Genomic DNA, 25862 nt, shown 5'->3' with positions numbered 1-25862 from the left:
ATATAATATTTACTTTTTATTGAATTTCCAATTAATTATCGAGGAAAAGGTCATTTAAAATCCTAACTACATGGGTGGGATTGGAATGAAACGCCGATCTTTTTCTGGAGGAGGTAGGCTAACATAATGAGGAACTTGGACATATCCAACTATTGGCATACCTATTTTTGTAAGCATATGTGTGCTCGCTGTCATTGCACATTCCCTGCAACGTTGCGACCTTTGGAAGGCATTGGACCTCACGGCCCTACCTGCTCAGCGCTGAAATTAGCCTTAACGCGCCGCATTTCTCTCTGGATGTGTTTCACACCGGCCTGCGTTTTGTACCTTTGTTTGTTGATTTGATGACTGTAGCGTTCAGTCGGACCACAGGCCGGTAGGACGTGTGATCCAGTGGAGCTGGGCCCTCCTGTTTAAATCGAGCTGTGATCACAGGCGGTGATTTCATCCCAAGTCAATAGCCCTGGGGAGAGATCCATCACCTCCTGGGATTATATCTTGGTGCCTATCTACATACTTTCCCGGTCGGCCGGCCAGGCCAGGTGTGGCACAAACAAACAATGGCTGGATAGAGTGATGCCTCACGGATGTTCCTATTGAGTATGGTTTGACCTGCTGTGCTGATGAAACCGCATGTTCTTTGGTATATGAGGCTAATTACCCAAATGCATGTTCAAGTATCAAATTGGCGTAACGAACGGATTTTGTATTGAGCATCAACCGCGAATCTGTTTGTAATGAGGACATTGCTTGCTGGGTTTGTCATCGTGCAATTTGACCTAAAATTGTCACAGAAATTTTGTGTGAGGGAACACTGATGCTGCGCACAGCGAAGTAAACCATCGCAAAATGTATAGAGCACTTTGATGGCTTTGCTTTCCCCCCTGCACATATGCCATAAGTCTATCCAACCGTAGGCATCAGGCACATTAGAAGAATATCACGCTTTTATTTGATATCAACTTGGCACGCCCACCTTCGATTTTCTCATGCCGTCTGCCGACCATAGTTACTCCAAATTGTCCCACTGTGCGGCGGGTGGCCTCGGTCAGGTGTTGGCGCCGTGATTACTCTACTACAAGGCGCCGGGTGGGCAGGCCGACGCTGCCCACCCGGCGACGCGCCTGGGGCCGCCTCTGGCCAGCTGCACGGCGTTGCCGGCGCGCCGGAGCCATGGGCGACGGTGGCGTGCAGCGCGGCGCCGCAAGGACAGGCCGCCGGCTGACGGACGAACGCCCCATGTATTATACACTACACAGCCGGCGGGCCGCCGCCGCGGAGCCGGGCCCACACCGCGCTCCGCGGCGGCCCAAAACCCGCCGAATCGCCCGACCGCGGCGGCCGCGGTTTGCACGGGGTTTCTCGGGTGTGTTTCACTGCAGCTGGGATTGCACACGGGCGCGTCACGTGAATGCTTTGGGTGTCGGTAGTTCGGCGATCGAACTCTGGAATGGGCGGCCCGTCGCTCGCGTGACTCGGAGCTCTGACTCGAGTCGCAGTCGCCACCAGTGGGTGGAGGGTAGACGACATGGCGGCTGCAGTAGCCGGAACTTTTGCCGCGGAGAGTCGTGTACCCAATGACCCGCTTCTGTCTCTCTGTGGTCCTCTACAGAAGCAGGGGATAAAAAATCGCCTGCTGACATGGTCGAGGATGCGATCGGCCCAAACAAGTCGATCTGATAGCCTGCCAGATGGGCCCACAAAAAAATCTGATGATCCATGACGTCCATTCACAATATGGCGTCTGTGATCTGGTTGCTACGTGCCTGTGTTTCCAGATCCCCAATGCGTTATTGGGATGTAAGACAAGTTAGACTTCAGAAGAGACGCATTCTGGCAGGAGAGGGTATAGTTTGCGGTTGTGAGATGTGGATGCTTTCTCAGCAGTTCTATGTCGTGGCGACCTCGAGACAGCATGAGAGTTAACTCCGACATAAATACACCTAACCGGATCGTGGCAGAGCTATTACAGCGCGGATTTCAGTGAGATATGGGGATTAACCAGAGCCTTGCAACAAACACTGTTGCCCTGCCATGTTTTGTGTAAGCTACATGCCTTCCTTAAAGTGTTTGTCAGTCGTGGACTGGGACAATGCCCGTCGCCTGACTCCAGCGTGTTTCTGTTGTGCCTTTCAGTCGAAACATCGACATCGACTGAGACGGCCGGTGTTTCGCGGAAGTCTATTCCTACTCGTATATCCATTTTCCTGTTGCCGTCCCTTTTTGCCGGTTCATTTCAGGCCGTGCTGCGACAGGTCGACAAATGCACTGTGCCGTTCCTCTGAACAGTTGGCTTCACTGCAATCTATGTAGGATTGATGACGTTGTTCACTGCTCACTGACCTCAGAAATAAAGGTAATGCTGGTTTTCATCGCATCAGCTGAGCTCACATCGGCACTACTCGTAATAGGAGCAGACCATTCCCATGGCGCGTATACGTCGGAGTTAATTCAACAATCCATAATAGTGACGGAATTCCGATCATCCCTGGCAGTGGTATACTTTGTTCCTTCCTGCACAAGTTATACTGGCACGTTTCAGGAGCTTTTGGGACGATTTGCGCGAATCTTTTAAATAAATGATATTTGAAATGCTATATGCAAATGGAGCGATGCGTGTAATGTACAGTGCATTGGCATGCGCTGCATGTTTGATCAGGAAATTGTATGGCAGATGAAACGCGGGGTCACGGAAGCTTTGCAATGCACTTCATACAATGCACTTCATGTGTTGGCAGATTAACCGACTCATTTTAATAATTGTTATTTAACCCGCGCCCGGCTGGGGGTCCTGGATTTCCACGCCCTGCTGGGGGGGGGGGGTGTTTGAACACCCCCCCTTCTAACTCGGCTCCTGGGCCACGTAGCGATACGCAGAAGGCGGCGTTCGAAAGAGCGTCAAAAATAATGAGGAAATCACTTCGATCAATTTTTTGGTCAGGTCAAAGGTCAGGTCACCAGAGGTCATTGAAGGCAAAATTTCGCCGATTTCCAGGTCGAATGTCGAAAATTTCCAAGAAGCCAACGCATAACTCGGGAACCAATAGAGCTACAGCGCCGCGGAAAAGCGCATTCGATAGCCCTATTAACGCCCTTTCTGAGTAATCCTCTCAGATTTGACCTAACGTCAACGGTTTTGCCTGCAGGGGGCAAAAACTGCGAAAATAGCCGATTTTTTCGGAAACAGTTTTTCTGCAATAACTTTTGCCCCAAGCCTTGTACGAGCTTACTTTTACCGGCATCGTGTTCCTCTCGTCAAGACGCATCGAATGAACTATAACTTGACCTTGAAAAGTCAACTTGAAAATTTGACCTCAGGTCAAGGTCATGACCTGACCGGAAAGGGTCATGTTGCATATCAGTCGATCCGTATTGTCGAGCTGAACACATCTAAGGCGTTTTCATCGCTCTAGCATGCCTCTATCAAAAGTTATTTGCGAAAAACTGTTATATACCATTCGTGACCTAAGATGACCTCAGGGCATAAACAGGGGTCACGGACACCATTTTCATGTTCAGTGTGTCTAAACCACTTGTAATTCAGTGTTTGGGAGTGTTTATAATGTCTTTCGTCCAAAGGAGGCGCATTTCAATTTTCTCCCATTGACTTATAATGGGGAGGTCGCAAAATTGACCTGACCTTAGGTCATCGATATCAAAATTCTGAGATATACATTTTGTGCATGCTATTGCTCTTAGCAATCGCTGAAAGTTTCAAAGCGATCGGTCACTCGGTGTAGCTATGACAGACATAGAAACTTTTTATGAGGTGAGGTCACTTCAAGTGACCTGGTGACCTGACCTTGATTGACCTTGGTCTGAAATTTTCACAACATGTGTAGAATTTATGTATGATAAGGTGTACCAAAAACGGCGGTAATTCGCGAAAAACCACAAGGGGGGGGGGTGTTCAAACACCCCCCCCCCCCAGCAGGGCGCGGGTTAAGATGCGCTACCAATGCTGCATGTAAAGAGCATCTCTCACCGCTAAAATAAGGGAAATTGTCTCGTCGGTTATGCTGTTGAACTAAATTTTGAAACGTACGTATGCCTACCTGTCTGACTGGGACATTCGCCAGCCGGAACATGACGCTGTCTCGGTCCTCTGAAGTCACATCAACTGCAATTTATTAGTCATTTTGTAATTTGGCAACTGGTGATGAATCAGAGCTGTTTCCATCATATTTCTGATTTAGGGCGTCGTTGATGTTGCATGTCAAAATGGTGATAGCCAGTCGCGTATGAATGTAATTTCCAGACACGGGCGAAAGTATTTCGCTATAAAAGTTGTCTTATAATTAACTCGCGTTGAATTTACATTCTCAACAAAACCGCGCTGAGCCCATGACCATGCCGTGTAATGTCTCTTGATCTGTAAGAGCTTTCGTAACAGATCGCACCGTCAGATCTCCGCCGTTTGCATTGTTTTTCGATTAATTTCCGTGGTAGTACTCCAACCACACACTCACGGCAGCGGCGTATGTACGCCCCCAAACACCGCACCTGCCGACTTTGGAAGGAGGTTTCACAAGGCCACCTCTTGGCCGACCACATCACATCAGCCCACCCATTATTCCGTCCACATCCACATCCACATCAGTCGTCTGATCCGTCCACCGCCTGACCACCTGGTCAGCCGGACTGGTGGATCGCCGCGCCGTGGGACGGACCCGGCCCGTCTCTGTTTCACCTCAGCCGCAGAACTGGCTCTCGCCACACACAGATGGTGCCATGCTAGCAGACAGAGATTTACCTTCGTGATGCGGCGAGACGAGTGTCCCGGCAACGACAACTGATCATGACCGCGGATCCGTTAATCTTTTGGGAGTGGCAGCAGTTGAAACGGATGAAGATGATTATTTTTTGTTTGGTTTCAGCTTGGGTAGGTACATGGTTAAGAATGGATTTGCGGGCGCAGGTTCCGGCTGTAAACAACAGTTTCACAGAAATGACGTCTTGATGTCCTACAACTTCAATTTATCTTGATAATTAACTTAAGTAATAAACAAGAAGTTTGCAAACTCGTTGACAGTTATGGGTAGTTTACATGAAATGCATGGCTTAAAAATGTTGGCATGGTCATGTTTTTCTAGCTGCAGCATTTTCATTTGTCCAGGACCTCTGATTCAGCATGAGGCATCTTGGATCGAGAATGAAAGAAGGCCGTCTCTACGTCAACCATGATCAGTTGATATACGGCCATGGGAGTTGCCCCCTCCCCACATCATTTTATAATGAAATTGCGGATTTTTACCTTTGTTTGACCTGAGACAATTAAACAATAAATCCATATGACTTCGTCGGAGATTATTTTTCACCTATTTATTCTTTCGCATAGCAATGAGTTGTTCTGTTTCGTTTCATGCCTTGCGAAAGCAAAAGCAATAGGAGTTGTTCTTAAAGGAAATAGTTCACTTTCACGAAATTATTTTTTTAATTTTTTTGCAATGGATTTATGATTTTTTATGTTCAAAATGATCAGCAAAGAAAATAAAGCCTATTTATAACAAAATATTATTTTCTATATTTTGATATAAGAAGAACTTTTCAGTTTCTGTAAGGCACAGGCGATCCAGTATGAAAAGAGCATGGGTTCCGAAAATTCTTCAGAAACTAGAGAAATTATCGCGGCCACCGGCATTTGGGCGATCTGCTGCTGCTGAATGTCCTTATTGATCAGTACGAGAATTTCTCTTGAGTTCTCGTAGATAATTTCACTAGTTTCTGAAGAATTTTCGGGACCCATGCTCTTTTCATACTGGATGCGAATATATGCAAGGCACACATCCTCAACGCAATACACCTTTTTCGGGACGAGAAATAGAATATCTTTGCCTAGGGTGATCGTTGGGCTGTAAAAGCTCCTGATTTATGCTCGTCTCAGCCCAAGCTACGGAACTGCTATTCCAGTTCAAAACCCATGTTAAAAAGTGAACTATTTCCTTTAAGCCATCGTATTACCAAAAATTCATGGTCAGAAGCAAAGCTTACCAATAAAAACCCCACAACATGTCCTAGCACACCTGGATATTGTTTGCCTAGCCGAGACATGTGGGGCGCGACCTTCATCAAGGCGCTGTTACGTTCCCCAATTCTGCTAACCCGTTAGTGAACGAAAACAGGTGTAGACTGCTGAATGCCCGACAGAGCTGAAGGCTCCGGATATGTTGATACACCTTGTCTTTAATTTGTTTCCGTTACTGGTTGGTCAATAGTCGCCTTTTATCCATGGCCATGCTAGCCATGACAGGTTTATGTCGGAGGATTGGTGGCTTGGGTTGGTACCTACATAGGTATATCATGTATAGTTGTGTTCATGCTTGCCGTCCGGTTCCTTTTCATCGTGACGTTTCGTGTGGCCCAGCTATTCATAGTCGGTTGCGACTCTGTTTGTGATAACAATAGGCTCCACGTTCGTCACAGTGCACCGTTTTGGGACACACGAGCTACCGAGGATGTATGTATGTATTGTATGTATGTATGTATTACCTTCATGGACAATCCACGCGTGGCGTGGCGATTACATGTACCGGCCGTGTATATTTGTCCAGCCACCTCTCATCATACTCACCTTGACGTTAAAAGCGCATATGGCAGGCATGAAACTAATAACGGAATGCCTAGTAGTAGAGATTGAAACACTTAGCAGTTCATTAGTTCATAAGATTGAGCTGTAATACATGACGCGGAAGTTAAATGCATACTACTCAATATATTTTTCAATTTTTCCTACTCAATATATATCTAAATGCATACCAATAAAATGGTTAGGAAGGATTTAGGATTATCAATAGTCGGGCAAGACAGACTCCAAAAATGTAACAACTCACCCTACCGGATGAGAGAAGATTATACCTCGTATGCATTTATGCCTATATGCATATAAGTAACTTGAAAATTGAAATACTCGCAAACTAAGCCTCTGGTGCTTCTTATGAAGTCCTGTTTAATATGTGTGCGTGTGAGTGTTTTTAACAATCATTTTAAGTGCTTGGGCCATTAACGTCAGCTTCCGTCAGTGTCAAAGATTTAACTCACATTTTCATTTTGTTCACGGCTAGAAACGGAGGATTGAGCGTGTCTTTCTATTAATGCAAACCGAAGCAAGCTGCTGCTGGCCCACGAAAAAAAAATGTTTCAAAAAAGTTGTGTCTCGGCTCATGGTTTACACTTTACAAGTCATTATTTTCCAAACGGAAGTCAAGACATGTGTGAAACATGCAGGGCCTATCTTGGCTCTTCAAGGTCGCATGTGTCACTACACTGTATGAATCGGTACGCAATACGCATATCATCATATCATCATATCATAGCCAAGTTTATTAAACAAAAAATAAAAATACTGGTTCTATAAACCGGTCAAAGTGTTTCTATGTTTGTACGAAACGCACACTGCGCCGTAATATACGATATTCGTCGTTGAAACTACGTTGCATAATTGGGCGTGCAGTCATTGATTGCAGCTGTGATAATGGCTGCCGATCCCGGTTGTGCACCGGGGCATGGCGCGCTGTCAGTTCATGCTTCCAAACGTCAGCAGCTCGTCACGAGCGTCAGCTGTCGCCCCCTCTCCCACCCCCACCCCATCCGACACCCCTCCCCTCCGTCGGCCGTGCCACATTGCACAAAGCGCCACCGTGCAGGAAGGCGTAACGAACCGAGCCCAATGATGGCCTGCAGCGTAACGAGGCAAACTCGGTCCGACACACTCTCACGCGGCCAGAGAGTGCGGCTACCGTACCTATGTGGACGGTATGATGCTGCGCTTTAGACACGTTAGCTGCTGTCGCATGCCCCACACAGTCGAAACAGCACACATCAGCACATGGCAGCACACCATACCGTGCACCAACACTGAAGACAAAATTATTGGTCGTAACTTTGAAAGAGGATAGCCTGGCCGGCCGCTTCTAGGAATACCAGCTCGATAAAAGTTCACCCTTTCCAGATCAACATACTTGTAGACTGTAGATCTTTGTGAATTTCACACCGTGACGATTTTCTCTATTATTCAGCCGTCTATGGGGGAGTCTCTGCGATGTGAACGGTAGCAGTGAGTCCGCACCTGGCCGCCACGCCGGCTTGGTCGGCCGACAGGCATCTAAGGGCGATTTCGCCTTCACCCCATGAGCATTTTGAACCATGGCGCCGAGTTGTTTTTCAGCGAGTTGTTTGCGACGAGTGCGGACGAGCAGTTCAAAGACCCCTGGTATCCCAGGCGGGCCGTTCCGCCGAGGGAAAGGGCCGCACTTGGAGGGGGTCGCCGCCACCCTTCATGTCGGGCACCTGTCTCCGTTCCGCCCGAGTAATTGCCACGGTCTGCTATCGGTGTGCCGACCTCCGCGCCGGGGTATATGCGCGCGCTGCGAGAGGGCCCAGGGAGGAGAGACGCGACGCATGTGTCAGTGGCAGAAATGCTTCCATCAGCCTTGGACTGAATTGGTTGATTGGATGTTCACGGACACGCATATGCGCCAGAGTGCTCGAAACAAGATGAAATGGCTTTTGCATCCCAGTTAGATGTTGAAAGATCTTAGACCCTCTCAAGGGAAGCTCGAGGTCGCCGCTTCAAACTTCGCTCGATAAAAAGAGGCATCGTAGTGCAACGAACTATGGGTGTATTGTGCGACAGTCTCGTTAATTCAATTTATCAGAGCAGGTTTGCTGCTGCCTTCACAGTTACAGTCACTCGTCTCACACGTTACCGCACATCAACCACACGTGTAATGTGAATTTCGCTCTGACAAAGAGCGCTATTGCGGCCGTGGCGTGGAGGCGAGCCGCGGCGCCGGCAGGCTTACTGCAGGTTCGGCACCTTGGCCTCCCGTTGCAGCGGCCGGGCGGCCGCCTCTCATCGCGCAAACGGTGCGTCGACACGCCAAATTAGCGGCGGTTTTCCGCGGTGGTCGGGTCGTGTGGACACGGTCTACCACGCCCACGGCGGCCGCGGCGGGACCGGAACCGAGCCCGGTCCCAGGGCCGCGCCGCACCGAGTGGTGGCTGGAAGGGTCCGGAGACGGGTGCTGGGCGGAGGCTTGATGGCTCATGGCTGGAGGGCTGGTGGCTGGAGTGCTCTGAAGACGGCTGTTTAGCGCTGGCTTTTTTTGTCCTCCCGGCTAGCCGTGAGGCTATAGCCGTAATGTCGGGTGTGGAATATCGCATCGACATACGAGGCATATGTCAAAGATATAACAATGATTTCATCATAATCGACAGTATTATATCCTATCGCGTTCCGATCTGTCAGATTTCCACCTGACGGAATGGATGCGTCCTGTTAGTTTCTGATCAGTGGTCACAGCTACCAATTTAGGAATCATTGTATATTTGGGTCGATGGCGGGCGGCGGTCAGTGCCTTAGCTTGGGCCCCATGATCCGGTGACCAGGAGAGTGACATTACCTGATTCAATGTGCTCGCATATTATACGTTGGTGCGTTGAATTTCTAAATTCCGGCCGCATATTTTCAACTGGCAGGACAAGGGGCGGCGCTGCGCTGATACCAACTGAATCAGCCTCCCACACCGTTAGATGAACAATGGGTGATGCTGGGAGTCCCAATTAATATATTAATCTATGCAGGTGCTCGTGCACATAAGCTTAGCATTCATCTAGCAGTCGAATTGTCAAACCTGATAGTGGATTGTGATTTAAACTGGGAAGCTTTCACAATCCTGATAAATTGCTGAGTCCTACATACATTAAATACATTTGCGAGTGGTTTGGTGACGATGCTGCAACATTTATCACACGGCTTTTCTGATCTATTCACGAAGTAAGAATTCGTTTTACACAGCTGTATGCTATTTTTCACCCTGTACATACGTACGTCATTGGAGTGTTTGGAAGATGGAAGACCTCTTAAGTTAGCACAAATTATTCTTCCATCAAACTTAATTTGCTTCCTCGTTGCTGCTCAGCTCAACTACAACTTACAGGACACAACGTCGAACACTCACCGGTTTTCCATCATCCCCCTCAGTCTCGGACGCTCCCGGACGATGTAAAAGCCCAGCCCCGGCTGCCGGACGGTGTATGTAAAGCCCCCATCCCCCGCCAGGCCACGAATGGCGCAGTACGGGACAGCCGGCAGCCCGCACAGCCCCGTCTTATCAGAGAATACGGAGATACCGGCCAGCCGGCGACGTCGCCATCTAAATCACAGCGGTGCCGCCCGCCAACTGCATCAGGCTGCCTTTGACAGGAGCGCATCCCATTTCAGAACCATAGAGCTCTTGGTATACAGAGCAGGCCTGATGTGGGCGACTGGGGCCCTATATCTCTGTTCTGTCATGCTCGTATGTCTGGTATATTGTCGTACTAGCCTGTCGTAATTATTTGTTAGCGATGTGCGGAGTGGAACACGCTCTGTGCCTGTTCTAACCAGTTGGGTATGAAATAAGATGCAATGTAGTGGGAGAGATGCTGACTTTTATGCCGTGATTTTTAATCAGCGCTACCGAGAAGAGACAGCATAAATATGTTTCCTTTTTTGTGGTATCTGTGCGGTTTCCACACGACAGCGATAATGAATTACCTCAGCTGATCACATCACCGATCTTATGCACTGAATTCATGTCACTGTAGCTACCGGCTGACACCAAACAGCAGGATGAATAATGAATATTTTATCTATCCATTGATGGTACATCGTGGTATCGTGCCATTTTATTTTCACCACGAGAGTGGAGGCATTTCCTAATACGGACGTGGACATTAGGGGTACCCATTTTTGGGTCAATTTTTCAAATTTTAGGTGGGGGTGGATTTTCCCATTATTTGGTCTATTCTGATTGCATCTGTGCCAAAAATAGCGAAATCAAACGATTTCTAGGGGTCGCGAATTCAAAATGAAAATGCCAGTTTTAGCGAAAAATCGACCAAATTAATGCTATTTTATTTTGGAACAAGGTTACTATGCCAACAGGTTGGAGTCAATTTTCCCATTATTTGGTCTATTCTGATTCCATCTGTGCCAAAAATAACGAAACGAAACGATTTCTAGAGGTCACGTATTCAAAATGAAAAGGTCAATTTTAGCGGAAAATCGACCAAATTAGCATTATTTTATGTTGGGACAAAGTTACCATGCCAACGGTTTGGGGTCGATTTTATCATTATTTGCTCCGTTCTGGATCTAGCATTTTTTGCTCCGTTCTGGATCTAGCAGTGACAGAAATAACGATATCAGACCACTTTAAGGGATCGCAACCTTGCATTGGAAGTTTTAATTTTACTTGGAAAAATGAATTCATATGAATGGATATAAATGCGCAAAACCAATGTGTTGCAGTGGTATTAATGACTGTTTGACACCGTGCAACATTGCTTTAGTTGTAGGTATACCTATTCGACGTGCAGCGGTAAAAGAGAGCACCAAAAATATCATTTTGGTCAATGAACAGCATATGCTCATTTACACTCACTGTGGCTTAGACCGTCATTAGTACCTACCTACACAAGACCGTAACTCTTAGAACGACTGGCTATGTAGTCAGAGGGCTAAAATCAGTGATCGAAACTTTCTCATTAGGACCATTTAGTTTTCAATGAGTCGTCTTATTCAGCAAAAGAAATGACTGAACCCCAGGACGTAAACAATGAATATTGACACAATCTGGGTGGGAGGGGCATTAAAAGCCGTTACGGATGTAACGATATAACTCGTGTGTCATATTGTAACGGAAATATGGCATGAAGTAGATAAATAAGTTGCTAATGGCCTATTTATATCTATAACGAGATGAGAACAGCACCGAAGCTATGCCGGTATGCATGACCTATTGCCAATTCGCTAGCCGACCTCCCCTTAGTCCCGGAGTTGCAGACACGGCTGAGGGAGGGGCGCAAGCTTTACACCACCGCACCATTGGGTGACTGCTGTATGAGTGTAGTTAGCTTTTCCCCTCTCCCACAAACACCCACACCCACATACAGACTTTTGCTGAGACTGTTGACATAACTATTGTTGACTTGAGACGGGTGCAGATATCATGTCATGGAACTAGTGCCTGGTGATGGCCGCTGCCAGCAGCATCCTTGCAAGATAAAGTAACGGACCTTACGCTGCACTCTACAGGCCCAGTCCAAACCCTGGTGCTGAACTGAAGTCGAATGGCATTGGCTAAAGCTGAAAATTAGGAAGGTGCCGAGAGCTAAACGACTCAGCCAACTCCGAGGCAGATCCGTTTACTGACTCCTGGCATTGCCTGGGGGCCGACACATTGGGTGGGCCATGGACCTTAGGTGGCGGACCTAGTTCTCCTCGTCTTCAGCCTCTGCACGCACACTCCTTTATATGACGCCGCGTCCTGGTTACCACCATACAGCCCATGCAGGATGAAAATCTTCTGCTTCATTAGGTTCTTCAGATTCAGACGCCAATTACCTCAGATCACAAGTGATCTGTGCAAGGAGCTGTGAAAGGTCTTCGTCACGTATCAGCTATGCACGTATCAGCGCATGGCTAGTCGCCCGTGGTCGAAAATGCAAAGTCGTAAATGCTGTGCATTGTATCGGAAACTCTTACACTTAAGAACGGTGTGTACTCTTATCTGTCCCCACTGAAGAAATGGAATAGTAGGTAGATGGTTGGTAGGCATGGAAAGAATCGACGCTTTGCAGTTTATGTTTTTGGATTAGAAGTTGATATTTTTGGGTAGAACACCCAGATTTATTCTACCTTGTCTCATAGGTGTATGCGACAGTAGCGGTGGAACACCTTCAATTAAGGGGGGGGGGGCACTGCCGACTTTTGGCCCCATTCTTTCCATGCAACGCCCCTAGAGCTAATGTTAAAATGCCAAAATCAAAGGGGGGCACGGTGCCCCGGTGCCCTCCCCGTTCCGCCGCCTGTGGTCAGCGATTAGGACGGCGTTTCTTGTGGAAGTATACGGTCAAAATGGTTTGATCGTTTTTGAATTGCATGGTTTGAAATCCATTCGGAGCCATGATCTGTGAGATGTATCCTGAGCTAACTTGCGGAAACTGTACATAATTGTATGGACACAAAAGCCTGTCATGAACTGAGATGTGGCAACTGAAACGTCACATTTAAGTTTGACCTCACAGGTCATCAAAGGTCACCAATATCAAAGGTCACCAAAGGTCACATGAAGGCAGAAGATATCAAATATGATTACACGCCGACCAGAATGATACCAACAACAGGAGCAAAACATCACGGCGCTTTTCACCAAATGTTACAGTATCGACTTGTATTGATCGCTAGTAAAGCATTTAACCGGAACCACGTGATGGAGCACATCGATCTGGATGAAAAAGGAGCGTTCAATGACCCCTCTACCCTACTTTCGAAACAAAAAGTTTGCCTTTGGTGCGATTTACTATCAGCGTAAAATAGACATATTTCTAGGTAAATACGCAAATTTCAATGTCAATTCGCGACCCCTAAACCACCTTTGATTTCAATATTTTTTGCATCGTTGGAATCAGGAGCCGCGAAATAATGGGAAAAACCACCCCCACCCTCAAATTTCCAAAATCGGGAAAAATGGGTACCCCTAGTGGACATTTAACGTAGGCATTAAGATGTATTAAATGTTCTATTAATAACATACTAGTCACGGGAACATAACTACAAAACAAACAGCCTGTCTGGAGTGATAGCGGCACACTAATTACTAATTAGTGAGAGCCGATACACGATCAGTACCGACCGACTCCCTATGTGGTGTGTAGCTCCAGTCAGCTCATTGGAGCCGCGGATCAGAGCTCGTTACAGCTGAAGCCACGATCAGAGCGCAGCACGGCTGAACCAGCAGCTGATCCCTGTTGCAGCCTTCCCGCCGGTGCCGCAGACTGCTGTCCCGTTGCCACGATAACGCTGCACGCCGCGCGGACGGTCGCCGTGAGACAGGTCCCGGCCTTCAGAGTCGCCCGCGATGGGGAGATCGAGCCGCATGTCAGGCGCGCCGCCGTCGCTGTATAACTCTAAATCCGGCTGGCGCACCGCCCTCAGCCATGGACGGAAACCGGTCCTGCCGGCAGCCGACAGTATCCTAGGCCCCGCCGTCTGCGCCAGACCGAGACCGTGCCAGAGTGGAGTGGTCAGGGGGTTCGCCGACTAAAAATAGTCCATCAGAAAGTGTGCTGTCTAAATATATAGAACGGGCCGGCCCGGTCTCGACGAGATTATAGTTGACTTTATCTGCTGAACATGAATGGTAAGCGGGCCTTGATCTTATAGAGATGGGCTGATCTTATCTATGAAAGAATAAGAATAGAGGGAGAGAAAATGTCGACAAGGAATGCATAATAGAAAATGACGTCCATCATACCTACCTACATGTGCATTTTAGTTTATTGATCAGTTTATCGATCGGAATTAAAAACTAAATATTTTAGACGATAATAGTGTTTTCTTAACTTAAAAAATAACTGATACCTATTTGTGCCAATAATTCACCCAATCACTTTACGAGTGGCAGAGATTGAGGGACCGTGTCATCCTTGCCAATGGGCCTCGTCATGGGTGGCACCCATTAAGATACCGTTTTCTGCTGAATCGATACCAAGGCCCGGTTGTGCCCCATTTTATGTAAACAAGTTATGCTATCAATTATATGCTCGAAATTATTTGTAATGTACTTGTTATATAATTGACTTGATCACAATTCGTGACAGTTCCTGAGCCGCGCAGCACTGAATACCGGTTGTAATTTCATTGTTGCAACTCTTGGAACTGGCTTTTTACAAATCGAGCATTAGCGAGTGAGATGCTAGCTCGCGATAGCGTTGCAAACAGGCATGGCCTGTCAAACTTATGATGAAGTTATGGAGAAGTTTGTTAGTTAGAGGCTTTAGTCCCTTTAATTTTTCCCAGCTGTATGATTTACCGGCATGGCTTTTGACGCTTGGAAACAGTTGCCACCCAGTTACTTCTTGTCACTTGAAGCATCTGTTGAAAAGGGGCTCTCATTATGACATGGGATCGATAAGCAATTGACAGTAAGCACAACAATACTCCTCTGAAAATCGACCATTTAGGTCGCCAGATCCGCGGCCATATGAGCGTGGCTATATGATATGCAGCACTGTAAGTAGGTGGAGGGAACTACCAGTTACCACAATTTCACCGGTTGGGTAAAGTGGCCGCCCCACCTGTGCGACATATAACTATGCTGTGTGTGAAGTAGCACTGCATCAATGCGTACTCTGCCCTTCTCTATAGTGACACCTGTGTGTTCTTTTTCAGGATACTTTTTCGGACACGACTGGCTACCACGCGAATCGGCACCATGGGCCGGAGAAAAATACAAATATCGCGCATCACCGATGAAAGAAATCGACAGGTTAGTGCGCGGGTCCCCAAGAAGACTTGCTATATAACATTCACACTGGAACATACTTGATTTGGCGCACTGAAACGCTTGCCTTGCTTGTCATAGTTGCATACCTGCAATGTCTTGTTTGCAACTATACATCGAGATATAGCTACAACATGGGAATACATGAGATGAACAGCTTTATGTCATTCAACTTTGATAAATGATGCACATTTAAGGCGATCATCTCGCCGATGACCCCTAAAGCCTGCGCGTTATAAAATCACAAACGAAACATATACACAGCCATACGAATGGCGTGAATATGTTTCCGAGGAATTTGAATTTCATTCAATGCCTGAATGTTGCTGTTTTCGGATAATTTTTTCGTTTATTGCCACTTAAGTTTCTAAAAGCAAATTAATATTCCCCAGACCACAAGGGATTCATATTCACGAAATAAGCTGTCAAGTCTGCAGCTCCGTTACCTCCTTGCTTCATTTTATCAGCTGGTCGCATCAGCACCGTGAACGTTTCGTTGCCCGTCTTCTGCCAACACTATCGTCACCTGGTATCACGGCCAACCGCTCCGCCCCGCAGCGTATCGTTATCTATCACGGTTGAGAGTACATTGACCTCAGAAAAGACCGATGCCCCTCTCCCGGGGTTTCCTCAGCGTTGGTTTGCTATTTACCGTTGCTGCAGTATTTTGCCACTGACTTATTAAATCACGGTCATCTAAGCGAATCGTTGAAAACCTCGACTTTGAATAACAACGCTCTGGCAACTGAATCTCACTTTCTACTATTTTGATTTTTGATATTATCTTAGGATGCTGTTATAGAATACAAAATAATGTCTAAGAAACGAAAACACATCTAATCGTCGTTTCACTGGGCACGTGTTGCAAAATGATATGACAAGAAGGAATACAATGCTATGACAGTTAAACAATAGGAGACAATGACAAAGTCTAAAGAGGCACTCGATCATAAAATTTAGACAGGCGGACAATACTCATTTTAGGGCGTTGCATCAACTCAAGTCTTGTTGAGCTCTCCAGTCATTATCCATTTCACCCATACCCACCATTTACTCAAATTTCACGGAGTTTTTTATCGTCAGGTGACATTCACGAAGCGCAAGTTCGGCCTGATGAAGAAAGCCTACGAGCTGAGTGTGCTGTGCGACTGCGAGATATCTCTCATCATGTTCAACTCGTCCAACAAGCTGTTCCAGTATGCCAGTACAGACATGGACAAGGTGCTGCTCAAGTACACCGAATACAACGAGCCTCACGAGTCTCGCACCAACAAGGATATTCAGGAGGTGGGTCGGATAGAAACTCCAGGGCGGGCTCCTAGAGTGTGCAATGCACAGTGAGAGTTCCTATCTCCAGGCCCGGCTATTAATGAATTTGTTAATTGGGCTATTGCGTAGAGAATGAGGACTTTGCGACAGACAGCCAGTTATGCAGAAGCTGAAGACGTTTATTATTTGAATGATGATAGCTATTTTGGTAATCTACGATCGAACTAGTAGGAGTTTTGATGACCAATGGAATAGAATTTGACTCAACCTGAAAAACACTCACGTGATATTGCCATTATCAAATTGACACCTCTACAACACATATAAATCAATGATATACTGCCACCCGATAAGAATTATAACCAAATACCCGATACTAATACATACCCGATTCTAAATGTTACTTATACTAACTAAAAGCCGCATGATATAGTCAGAAATACATTGAAGCATGTTTAAATTTAAAACACCACCTGCCCAGTGCCCATCTGTGCCTTTGAGCGCTAGCTGAACTATAATGAGTAGAAAGTGCTAACTAGGTTATCACTCTAGATGTCGTTGAACCGGCGACCGGAGCCAGTTACGGATCTGCACTGTGTCGCTGCTGGGGATAGCGTCGACCGGTTGCCGCAGGATGGAGGAGATCGCCTCAGATGATGTAACAATGTCGGTCCGGAACTCAGAACTTAGAACGATAACTGGTCGTAGAACGTCACCATTTTCACTTAGAACCGGAGGAATAACGCGAACTCGCATTGGAATTCCAGGCATCCGTGGTACCTACCTATAGTACCTGCACGAATAACTTATCAATCTCAGTAGCTAAGCGTATATCTAACAAAATAGCGCAATATTACTCAACATATGAACCAAAATTTTCCTGTAGTTACCTGTCGAATTTGAATAATATTTTTTAGATTCAGTTTAGTTTCGTACTACTTTCAATAACTGTTTTGTTTTATGTTTACATATATATCACTTCAGCCTCTCAGTCCAAAATACTACGAGTATGTTTGCCGTCTCGAAAAGCACAAAAAACAAACATAATATTCATAACCATCATGAAAGTCACAAGCTATTATGGTAAGCTAGCGATGCCCATGTACCCATTGACACCGCCAGACACCGCGCGACGTCAAAGTCAGGTTTCGGCGAGATTAATGGTATAGGACGGAATGTGACAGGTTTCCCGAACGTCCCAGTCACAGACTGATGGTGATATCATGGGCGGCTAAACCCAAAACTGGCCGTTTTGGCACTGTGATGGCAACTGCGCGCCGGTACCGGTCCATACGGTGGTGCCAAAGTGTCGCCTCTGCACAGTGCAGTGGTGCACTGATGTGCGCAGTGCACTCAGCAGCATCCGGCACGGTTTGGTTGATGTGTTTGTTAAAACAGATACACGTACCGGGAAAATCTTAATTTATCTTTCCACAAATATCAGCAACATGAACGGATAGAAGCCTTTTCCGTCAAACAATCCGATTAAAGGGACTATCCCACCTTTAACATTGTGTTTGAGTTGAGATAGCCAAGTTTGCGGCGAGGTTCAGAAACCACTATCTATCTAGGTTGCAACCCCCGCGGCCTCTTGGTGTTGAAGAAATTCGTTCCCTTCATTTGAAAATGGGCCTTGTACAAGGCCCTATCTTCAACATGGAGCGACCGTTAGTGTGACGTCATCTCGTTTAGTCATTCTGATTTAAATGGGTTTGTTCGTTGAAAAATCGCTTAAAACCTGGTCTGAACTTTGTTGTGGTGCCCACAGAGTAAAAAGAATCAGCTTTATGACAGTAATGTGGCCTGGGGAAGGAGGTAATTTTGGGCTGTGACGTCACATATTTGAAAGTTTGTGTTAATATGGGAAGCCTAAGATGTTTAATGAAAAATAAATGCCAGAACCGTGTTCCTGGTCATCCAATCTATAAAGTCGGGCACAATTTAACTGGTTTTAACAACATTTTAGAAGGTGGGATAGTCCCTCGTTCGTTCGTATGAAAACTGCAGTCCACGTTCTCGCCCACCACTTAAAGAATCTTGTGCCCACCCACGAGGTCGAGTTTGCCAATAAAACCAATTAGTCGCAGGGGCGGATCCAGCCGATCCGTTTGGGGAGGGCAAAAGTTTAGCCGACCATATCGGCGACCCCGACCCACCACCGCACCAGTGACCAAGTGACTTTACAACGCCAGTAGGGTAGGGTAGCCGGGGGCAAGTCGCCCACCTCAATAGAAAATGTATATATCTCATGCGTTTTCCTTATTACAAACGAGTTTGTGATGCTATTTTATCAATTGGTTATTTATCTTGAATGTATGCAAGAGCTCAGTGTTCCTGATGAAGAGAAGTTGCTCATTTTTGCGATTTACAAAGAGAGTTACAAAAGGTCATGTTACCCATATACGGGGGAAGATGGTGTAAAATGTCCTATGTTAACCCGTGCGCAGCCGCGCTGGGGCTCCTGGATTTTCACTACCCTGGGGGATGTTTGAACACCCATTTACCTTCTAACTCGGCTCCTGTGCCACGTAGCAAAACGAGGTAGGTGGCGTTTGAAAGATCGTCAAACATAATGACCAAATAACCCCAGCCACTTTTAAGGTCAGGTCAGAGGTCAGGTCACCAGAGGCCATCAAAGGTGAAATTCGACAATATTTAGGTCCAGTTTCGACAACTTTTGAAAAAAACGGCGCATAACTCGGAAACGAATAGAGCTAGAGCACCCCAGAAAAACTGATTTGAGGCCTGTTATTGCTCTTTCTGGACAATTCCCTCAGATTGGACCTCAGATGAATGGCTTAGCCTCTAGGGGGAACTGCCAAAATAGACGATTTTTACGGGAACGGATTTTCTGCGATAACTTTTGACTCAAACCTTGTAAGATTTTACTGTTACCGACATCGTGCTCCTCTCGTCAAGACGCATCGAATGAGTTATAATTTGATCTTAAAGAGTGAACTTAAAACTTTGACAATTGGTCAAGGTCATGATCTGACCGGAAAAGGTCGTGTTGCATATCAGTGGATCCGTATTGTCAAGCTGAACACATCTAAGGTGTTTCTATTGCTCTAGATTGCCTCTATCAAATGTTATTAGCGAACTGTTGCAAACTGTTGCACATCTTTCGTGACCTGAGATGACCTCAGGGACATAAGAAGGGGTCACGGGTGCCATTTTCCGGTTCACTGTGACCTGTTTAGGTTGTAACTCGGTATTGTTAAGAATGACGTTTTTTTTATAAATTTAGCACGAATGTTTGAAAGGACGCATTGACGTAGCCGGAGCCCACGCTAAGTAGAGCTTGTTGCGTAGAGCCCGCCCCCTACCGTCCGATCGCGTAATTCCGGGTGACTTACATGGGGCATTCCACGATAGATCGTACCAGGCCCGTCACCCTGATCTCTCAGATTTTAATGAAAATCGGTCCTAAGGGTAATCATAAGCCCCAAAGACGCCTGGCAAAATATCAGACTTCTCAGATCAAAACTTTTTGAGTTATATTGCATTACATTTTTTTAACTTCGGTATGTAACGGTGAGTTTGATGGCCTATAACTCAAGAACGGGTTAAGCAACCAACAAAAAGTAAACAACACTAAGCTTGCGATGAATCAAAAATTAATATTACTATTTAAAAATTCAACAGAAAAAAAATTTCATTGTTGAGCAAAAACCTTAATCTTTTTTTTCATTTGCCTCTAATGACTTTTGGGACCAAAATTTTTCATATTTTTATTTTTTCAAAATAAACTTCATGTCATTCCAAATCGACATGCAAAAAATTAGAAAGGTGTTTTTTTTCTATAAATTCCTCATTTTCCCGCAAACAAAATGGGTTTCGGAGGGGTTGATACGACCCCAGCACGCCGTTTCGCTTCTAATAGAGCTAGAGCCTCGCGGAAAAAACGAGCGTGTGTGCCGTTACAAGTCGCAGCGATTGGTACCCGATTTTAACCCGGCCGGGCCCGGGGGGTAATCCCAACCACCGCAGCCCGGGGGGGGGCGTTTTTCGCCCCCCCTGTCTAACTCCGTAAATAAGGGAGCTACGGAAACAAAAGCGATACCAAACGAAAGGTCCTTACGAGACGATTCTAATGCACCTAAAATTTTTGACCTCAGGTCAATTTTCAAGGTCAGAGGTCAAGGTCAAAGGCCAAAACCGGCACATGTGTAGTGATCTCAAAGTAAGCCTTCTAGAGGACGGCAGGCTGCATCAAACCGGCAAAATTGGGTGTCAAACGAAAGAAGAGAATCTGAGGATTTCGAAAATGTGCTCCAAATCAAAGGTCAAGGTCAAGGTCACGCTCAAAATTGACCTCAAACTTGGCACTTTTTCGCACATCTTGCGTGCTAACTTCCAAGATGTTTTGAAATGTTTTGAGGCTTATCAGTTCCCTATTTGTGGTTCATCTTACGATACAAGGCTGCTCAAAGGTCAAGGTCACAGAAGAGTATCCCTGCTAGAGGCTATTTCACTGATTCAAGTTAGTAATAATAAATAAGACAATTTTGCCATCCGGAAGCTCTAAATGAAGGCTTAGAGGAAAATAGATGCCAGATTCGTGATCAGCGGGTACAAATCCATCATAAACGACCTTTCATGTGTCAAGGTCAACCAGAGGTCATTCGAGGTCACATGAGGTCAACATGAAACTTGACCTTTTCCGAACAAAATATATATCATTCGACGCGGCTTGACAAGGCGAATGCGATGGTACCACTGCCGTAGCTCTAGGACCATTTTTGTCGAAGTTATTCGCGAAAAACTAAAACCACATTTCGGGGTCGTTGACCTGACCTCTGACCTCAGGTCACCAAAACTATTTTTCTATTTTTCTCTAGGTCAAACGCTACACAGCCGTGCTCGTAATTTGTCTTTATCTCTAAAACTCTATTTTTAGCAGCTATTTGAAGTTTGCGTCTGTGACGCCGATTTTTGCCGTGCAGGGGTCTAGAAAAATGGACCTTGTGACGTCATCAAGGGGGCTAGGTCCAAATTTTTTACTTCAGAAGATGTCAAATTGATGGGAGAAAAGGTACTGAAAGTTTCGCCTTCCTATCCCTAAGCGTTCCGGAGTTATCGCAAATATTCGCCAGGGGGGGCGAAAAACGCCCCCCCCCCCCGGGCCCGCGAGGGTTAACGTCTCAGGTTAACCGGTAGCGTCTGAGGTCAGGTCACGTGACTGAAATTACGGGTTCGGTTTTTAGTAAATAACTTCGCAAAAAATGGCCGCAGAGCCGCGACTTTAGCATCATTGTGTTCGCCTAGCTCAGGTGCATCGAATGGTATACTTTTTGCCAGGGTGAGGTCAACTTAAGTAGTTGACCTCGGGTCAAGGTCAGGTCAGAGCCCCTCAGGTCACGAAGCTGGGCAAAGGGTATCATATGGCATATCATTCGATTCGGAAGGTCTTCCCGAGTCCATTGGTGGCTTTCCTGACTCTCTAGCTCCATTTGATCGGGAGTTATTGACGAAAAACTCGTACGACCCTAGTGACGTCATAAATGACGTCACCCAAGGTTAACAATGCAAAAGTAAAGCATTGGCCTTTGCAAGGAGTGCATGAAATCACGATACCATGTACGTGGGATAGTTTTAGATCATTCTCGGCGCCAAAATAACAGTTTTTTATATTTCCCCATTGATTTATAACAGTGATGTCACGTGACCGACCTGACTTCATGTAACCTTGAAAAATTCCCAGATATACAAGTTGTGAGACCTCTGGAGGACACCATGTATGCGTCCTGTAACTTTCATCTCGGACAGCTATGGTCATTGGCGTCCAAAACAATGTCAGAACCAAATAGCCTTTTTCACCGTCGCGCTTATAGGAAAGAGGGTTGGATGAACCCTCTTTTCACTTTTTTCAGATGACTCAGACTTTAATTGAAATTTCAGTAACCCGTGATGTCACTAGGCAGCTTTACCACGCCATTTGTAAGCTCCCCTCCCGAAATCACTATTCGAAACCGTTATCGTGACGTAAAATAAATACATTTATAGAAAGAACACCTTCCTAATTATTTGCATACTTCTTAACAATGAGCCAAATATTTTTTTAAAGAAATAAAAATTCAAAAAAATTTGGTCCCAAAGTCCAAAAAATACAAATGAAAGAAAACTCGATATGTCATATATCAAAAATAGCGTATTTTTCGAAATTTCAAAAATACATATTAATCTCTGTTTCATTGCAAGTTCAATGTTATATAACATTTGGCATTTGAATAATCCGTCTTAGAGTTACAGCCCGCCAAACTTAGCGCTGCAAAGCAAGATCCAAAAAATGTGTTACACCATAACTCAAAAAATACTTATCTGATAAGCCTGAAATTGTTACAGGTGAATTCAGAGCCCCTGATTACCCCTGAGACCAATTCTCGTCAAATTCCGAGAGATGAGGGTGTCAAATTGGAAAAAAGTGGTACGATCTATCGTGGAATGCCCCAGATGCCAAAGTTAACGTGCCCTTCAAAGCCAGACAAGGCCTGTCCCACTCAACTGACTTCAACTGGCTGCGGCTGCTCCCACCAACCGCAGACCATCCCCGTCAGGAGTTTCAAATATCGAGCGCCGGAGCGTCTCGAACCCGGGACTCCATTGCTGCTTTACCAACAACTGAGCTAACGGACAGGTTTGCCCAAAACAGGCGCCTTTCAATTTTCTCTTGACTTTTAGTGGAGAGGTCGCAAAATTGACCTAGCCTTAGGTCATCGATATAAAAAATTATACATAGGTAGGTACTGTTGCCTTTATAAACTGCTAAAAGTTTCAAAGCAATCCGTCACTCGGTTTAGCTATGGCAAGCATTGGAACTGTTTTTTTTTTAATATTTTTGGTGCCCGACCCGGGCTTTTTGTCGTTAGAAGCACACACTCATACTCGGTTAGTACACTATATACACGACAGTGGTACGAAGCGTTTTCGGCACCCGCTACGCGGGACAGCCTTGACCGCACGCTTCCTGTCACGCACCCCAGGTGGCACCGCATTGGCGCGCACGCTGGGGCTATCCCGATTTCTCGGGCCCGGCAGGTCAGAGGGCTGCTCCGGGACATGTAGCGAGGCCGTGCCCTCGGGACATGTCACCGGACCGAAGGATCTGTACAGGCGGATCAGGCCCGTGTACCTGCGGCCGGGGGCGCTGGCTGGCACAGCGGTAATCCCCACGACCGAGCGAACACTCCTCAGTTACCGCCATCTCCTGGGTAGGAGCCGGCCGAGGAAAACGCTGCCAGAGGTCAGCTTTGATCCAAGGACCTACCACACCAAACGTGAACGCACTTGCCAACTGCGCCACAAGGGTGGTTGGAACTGGTTTTAGGTTATGTCACTTGACGTGACTTAGTGACTTCGTGACCTTGAGAGACCTTGGTCTGAAATTTTCAGAACACATGAAAAAAAATGTAGATTACGGCGGCTCGGAACGCCGCCGTTTTTTTTTACGCGGAACGCTCCACAGCGCTGAGGCTCCCAACAAACGACAAAACTGTGGATTGCTTAGGTAGTTAGTTTCGAAAAGGGTGGTGGGCGTCTTACCCGACTGGGCATCTTGCCCCGTGTTACCCCACACCATGGCCACACTGCATAATGCATATGCATGCATTCAGTTCAGGGAGTTCCATCTATGTATTATCAGCATACCGACCCAAAATATCAGCAGCCAGTTGTTAGCTCCTTCCTTCGGAATGGCCGTCAAGGAAAGAAGCCCTGGTTTTCGTCCATATCGGCATCGACGCCGAATTAGATTTTCTCATCGCTACATGCTTTGGGAGGGGCAAAAAGATAGTCTTGCCTACACGATTTGGCTATGGGGAGGGCAAATGCCCATTTTGCCCTCCCCTGGATCCGCCACTGATTAGTCGACATGCCCCATGCCGCTTTTGGCTTTCCCAACGGCTATTTTTTTGAAGCTCAGCTGCGGCACTAAGTGGTGAGAATTATATTTGGCAGGATGCAACAGTAAAAAGTGTCGACTATGCTAAGTTTTCATTGCAGTTCTCACTTTCAGCTCAGTGGACGTTAAAATAGTAAATACTCCAAGGATAGAATGTGTCATGCATGCGACATATCTTCATAGCCTCATTGACTGATTCATGAGAAACTTGAAACCAATAAGGGCCAATTCCATGTTTTATGCCGGTCATTAAATCAGGAATTGGAATGCCGTTAAGGCAAATATTCAATTATAAAGTATGTACTGGCAGGGTCCAGCCGGATTCAATGCAGGCCACCATGCATTCGAAATGCTTGGACATACGATCGTAAGATATAAACATGCTTTTTATCTTTGAAACCAATATGCCGAAACGAGGATACATCCGAGGATGCTGAGATCGCAAGAACGATCCTGCGATCGGATGCGCCTGGACGGTGGTACAAAACCTCACGAGTTGTGCAGCCACGGGCCTTCGATGGATAACCCGATCTGCGCGACCTTCTGTTTCTCTCCGCAACACCGCCCGGTGCTCGGCGCTCGTCGGTCGGCCGGCCGGCAGCCCCTGAGGCTGACCTATCACTCCTGTTCAGCTGAGCCCGTGTCAGACTGTCGGCCTTGCCGGCGGTCGTCGTCGGGCCGTCGTCGGCCCCCCGGCCCTCCCCGCCCCTCCCCACGCGCGAATCACGTGCCCCCGCGCCGCGCAGCGCCGTGCGGATGGCGACCAGTTATGGCAGAGACCCGTTGCAGTCGAGCGGGCTGAGCCTGCACAGAGCGGTCAGCTGCACTGTCGGCTATACAGTCGGAATTGCGTCACAGGTCGACAGCTCGGCCGCCAGTGAGCGCGTGAGCGCAGACCGAACCGGGATAAGTCTGCAAAACGTGAAATGGAGTCGACGGCCGGCCCGGCATAACACATATGCAGTGATAGGATGGTCACTGGTCAAACCATTGGAGTACTAATGCCGGGCGTTTTCAAAATATGAGTAATTTACCGTGTATAGCAGGCAGCAGCTGCCTTGACTAAGAACAAATTAAAACAATCTGTTAGCAATTGGGAAAAACTTTTAACATTTAGCAGGGAAACAAATGAACCATATATAATTACTGAATATTTAGAACTCAACATCGGACCACAGACTCCACCAAAGCATCAAATACTGCGCCAGTGGGCGTTAGTGGGGGCATTTCGACACCGAATTCCTGCAGCGACTGGGCAGCTGGTTATCCCTCCAACCAGAAATAGTTGGGTTAAATCTCTAACTGAGACCGATTCAACGCACCTAAAAAAGTTACTTTTTGTAGGATATTGAAAGATACATACA

The 25862-nt window shown here is 46.6% G+C and overlaps 1 protein-coding gene across 3 annotated transcripts in view; it reads left to right on the top strand.

Annotated features, from left to right (window-relative positions):
* LOC122385584 (myocyte-specific enhancer factor 2B-like) overlaps window positions 1-25862 on the top strand; it is a 52954-nt gene that overhangs the window by 9503 nt on the left and 17589 nt on the right. For all 3 annotated transcript variants that reach the window (XM_043373953.1, XM_043373952.1, XM_043373954.1), the window contains exons 2-3: window positions 15218-15314; window positions 16413-16616. In XM_043373953.1, the coding sequence (XP_043229888.1) occupies window positions 15261-15314; window positions 16413-16616 (258 nt within the window). In that variant the 5' untranslated portion in view covers window positions 15218-15260. The remainder of the gene's footprint in view (window positions 1-15217; window positions 15315-16412; window positions 16617-25862) is intronic.

Source organism: Amphibalanus amphitrite, unplaced genomic scaffold (genome assembly GCF_019059575.1).
Source record: "Amphibalanus amphitrite isolate SeventyFive unplaced genomic scaffold, NRLGWU_Aamphi_draft 000224F_arrow, whole genome shotgun sequence".
Taxonomy (NCBI): domain Eukaryota; kingdom Metazoa; phylum Arthropoda; class Thecostraca; order Balanomorpha; family Balanidae; genus Amphibalanus; species Amphibalanus amphitrite.
The sequence above is the reverse complement of the archived record's forward strand: the minus strand, read 5'-3'. Positions and strand labels throughout refer to the sequence as shown.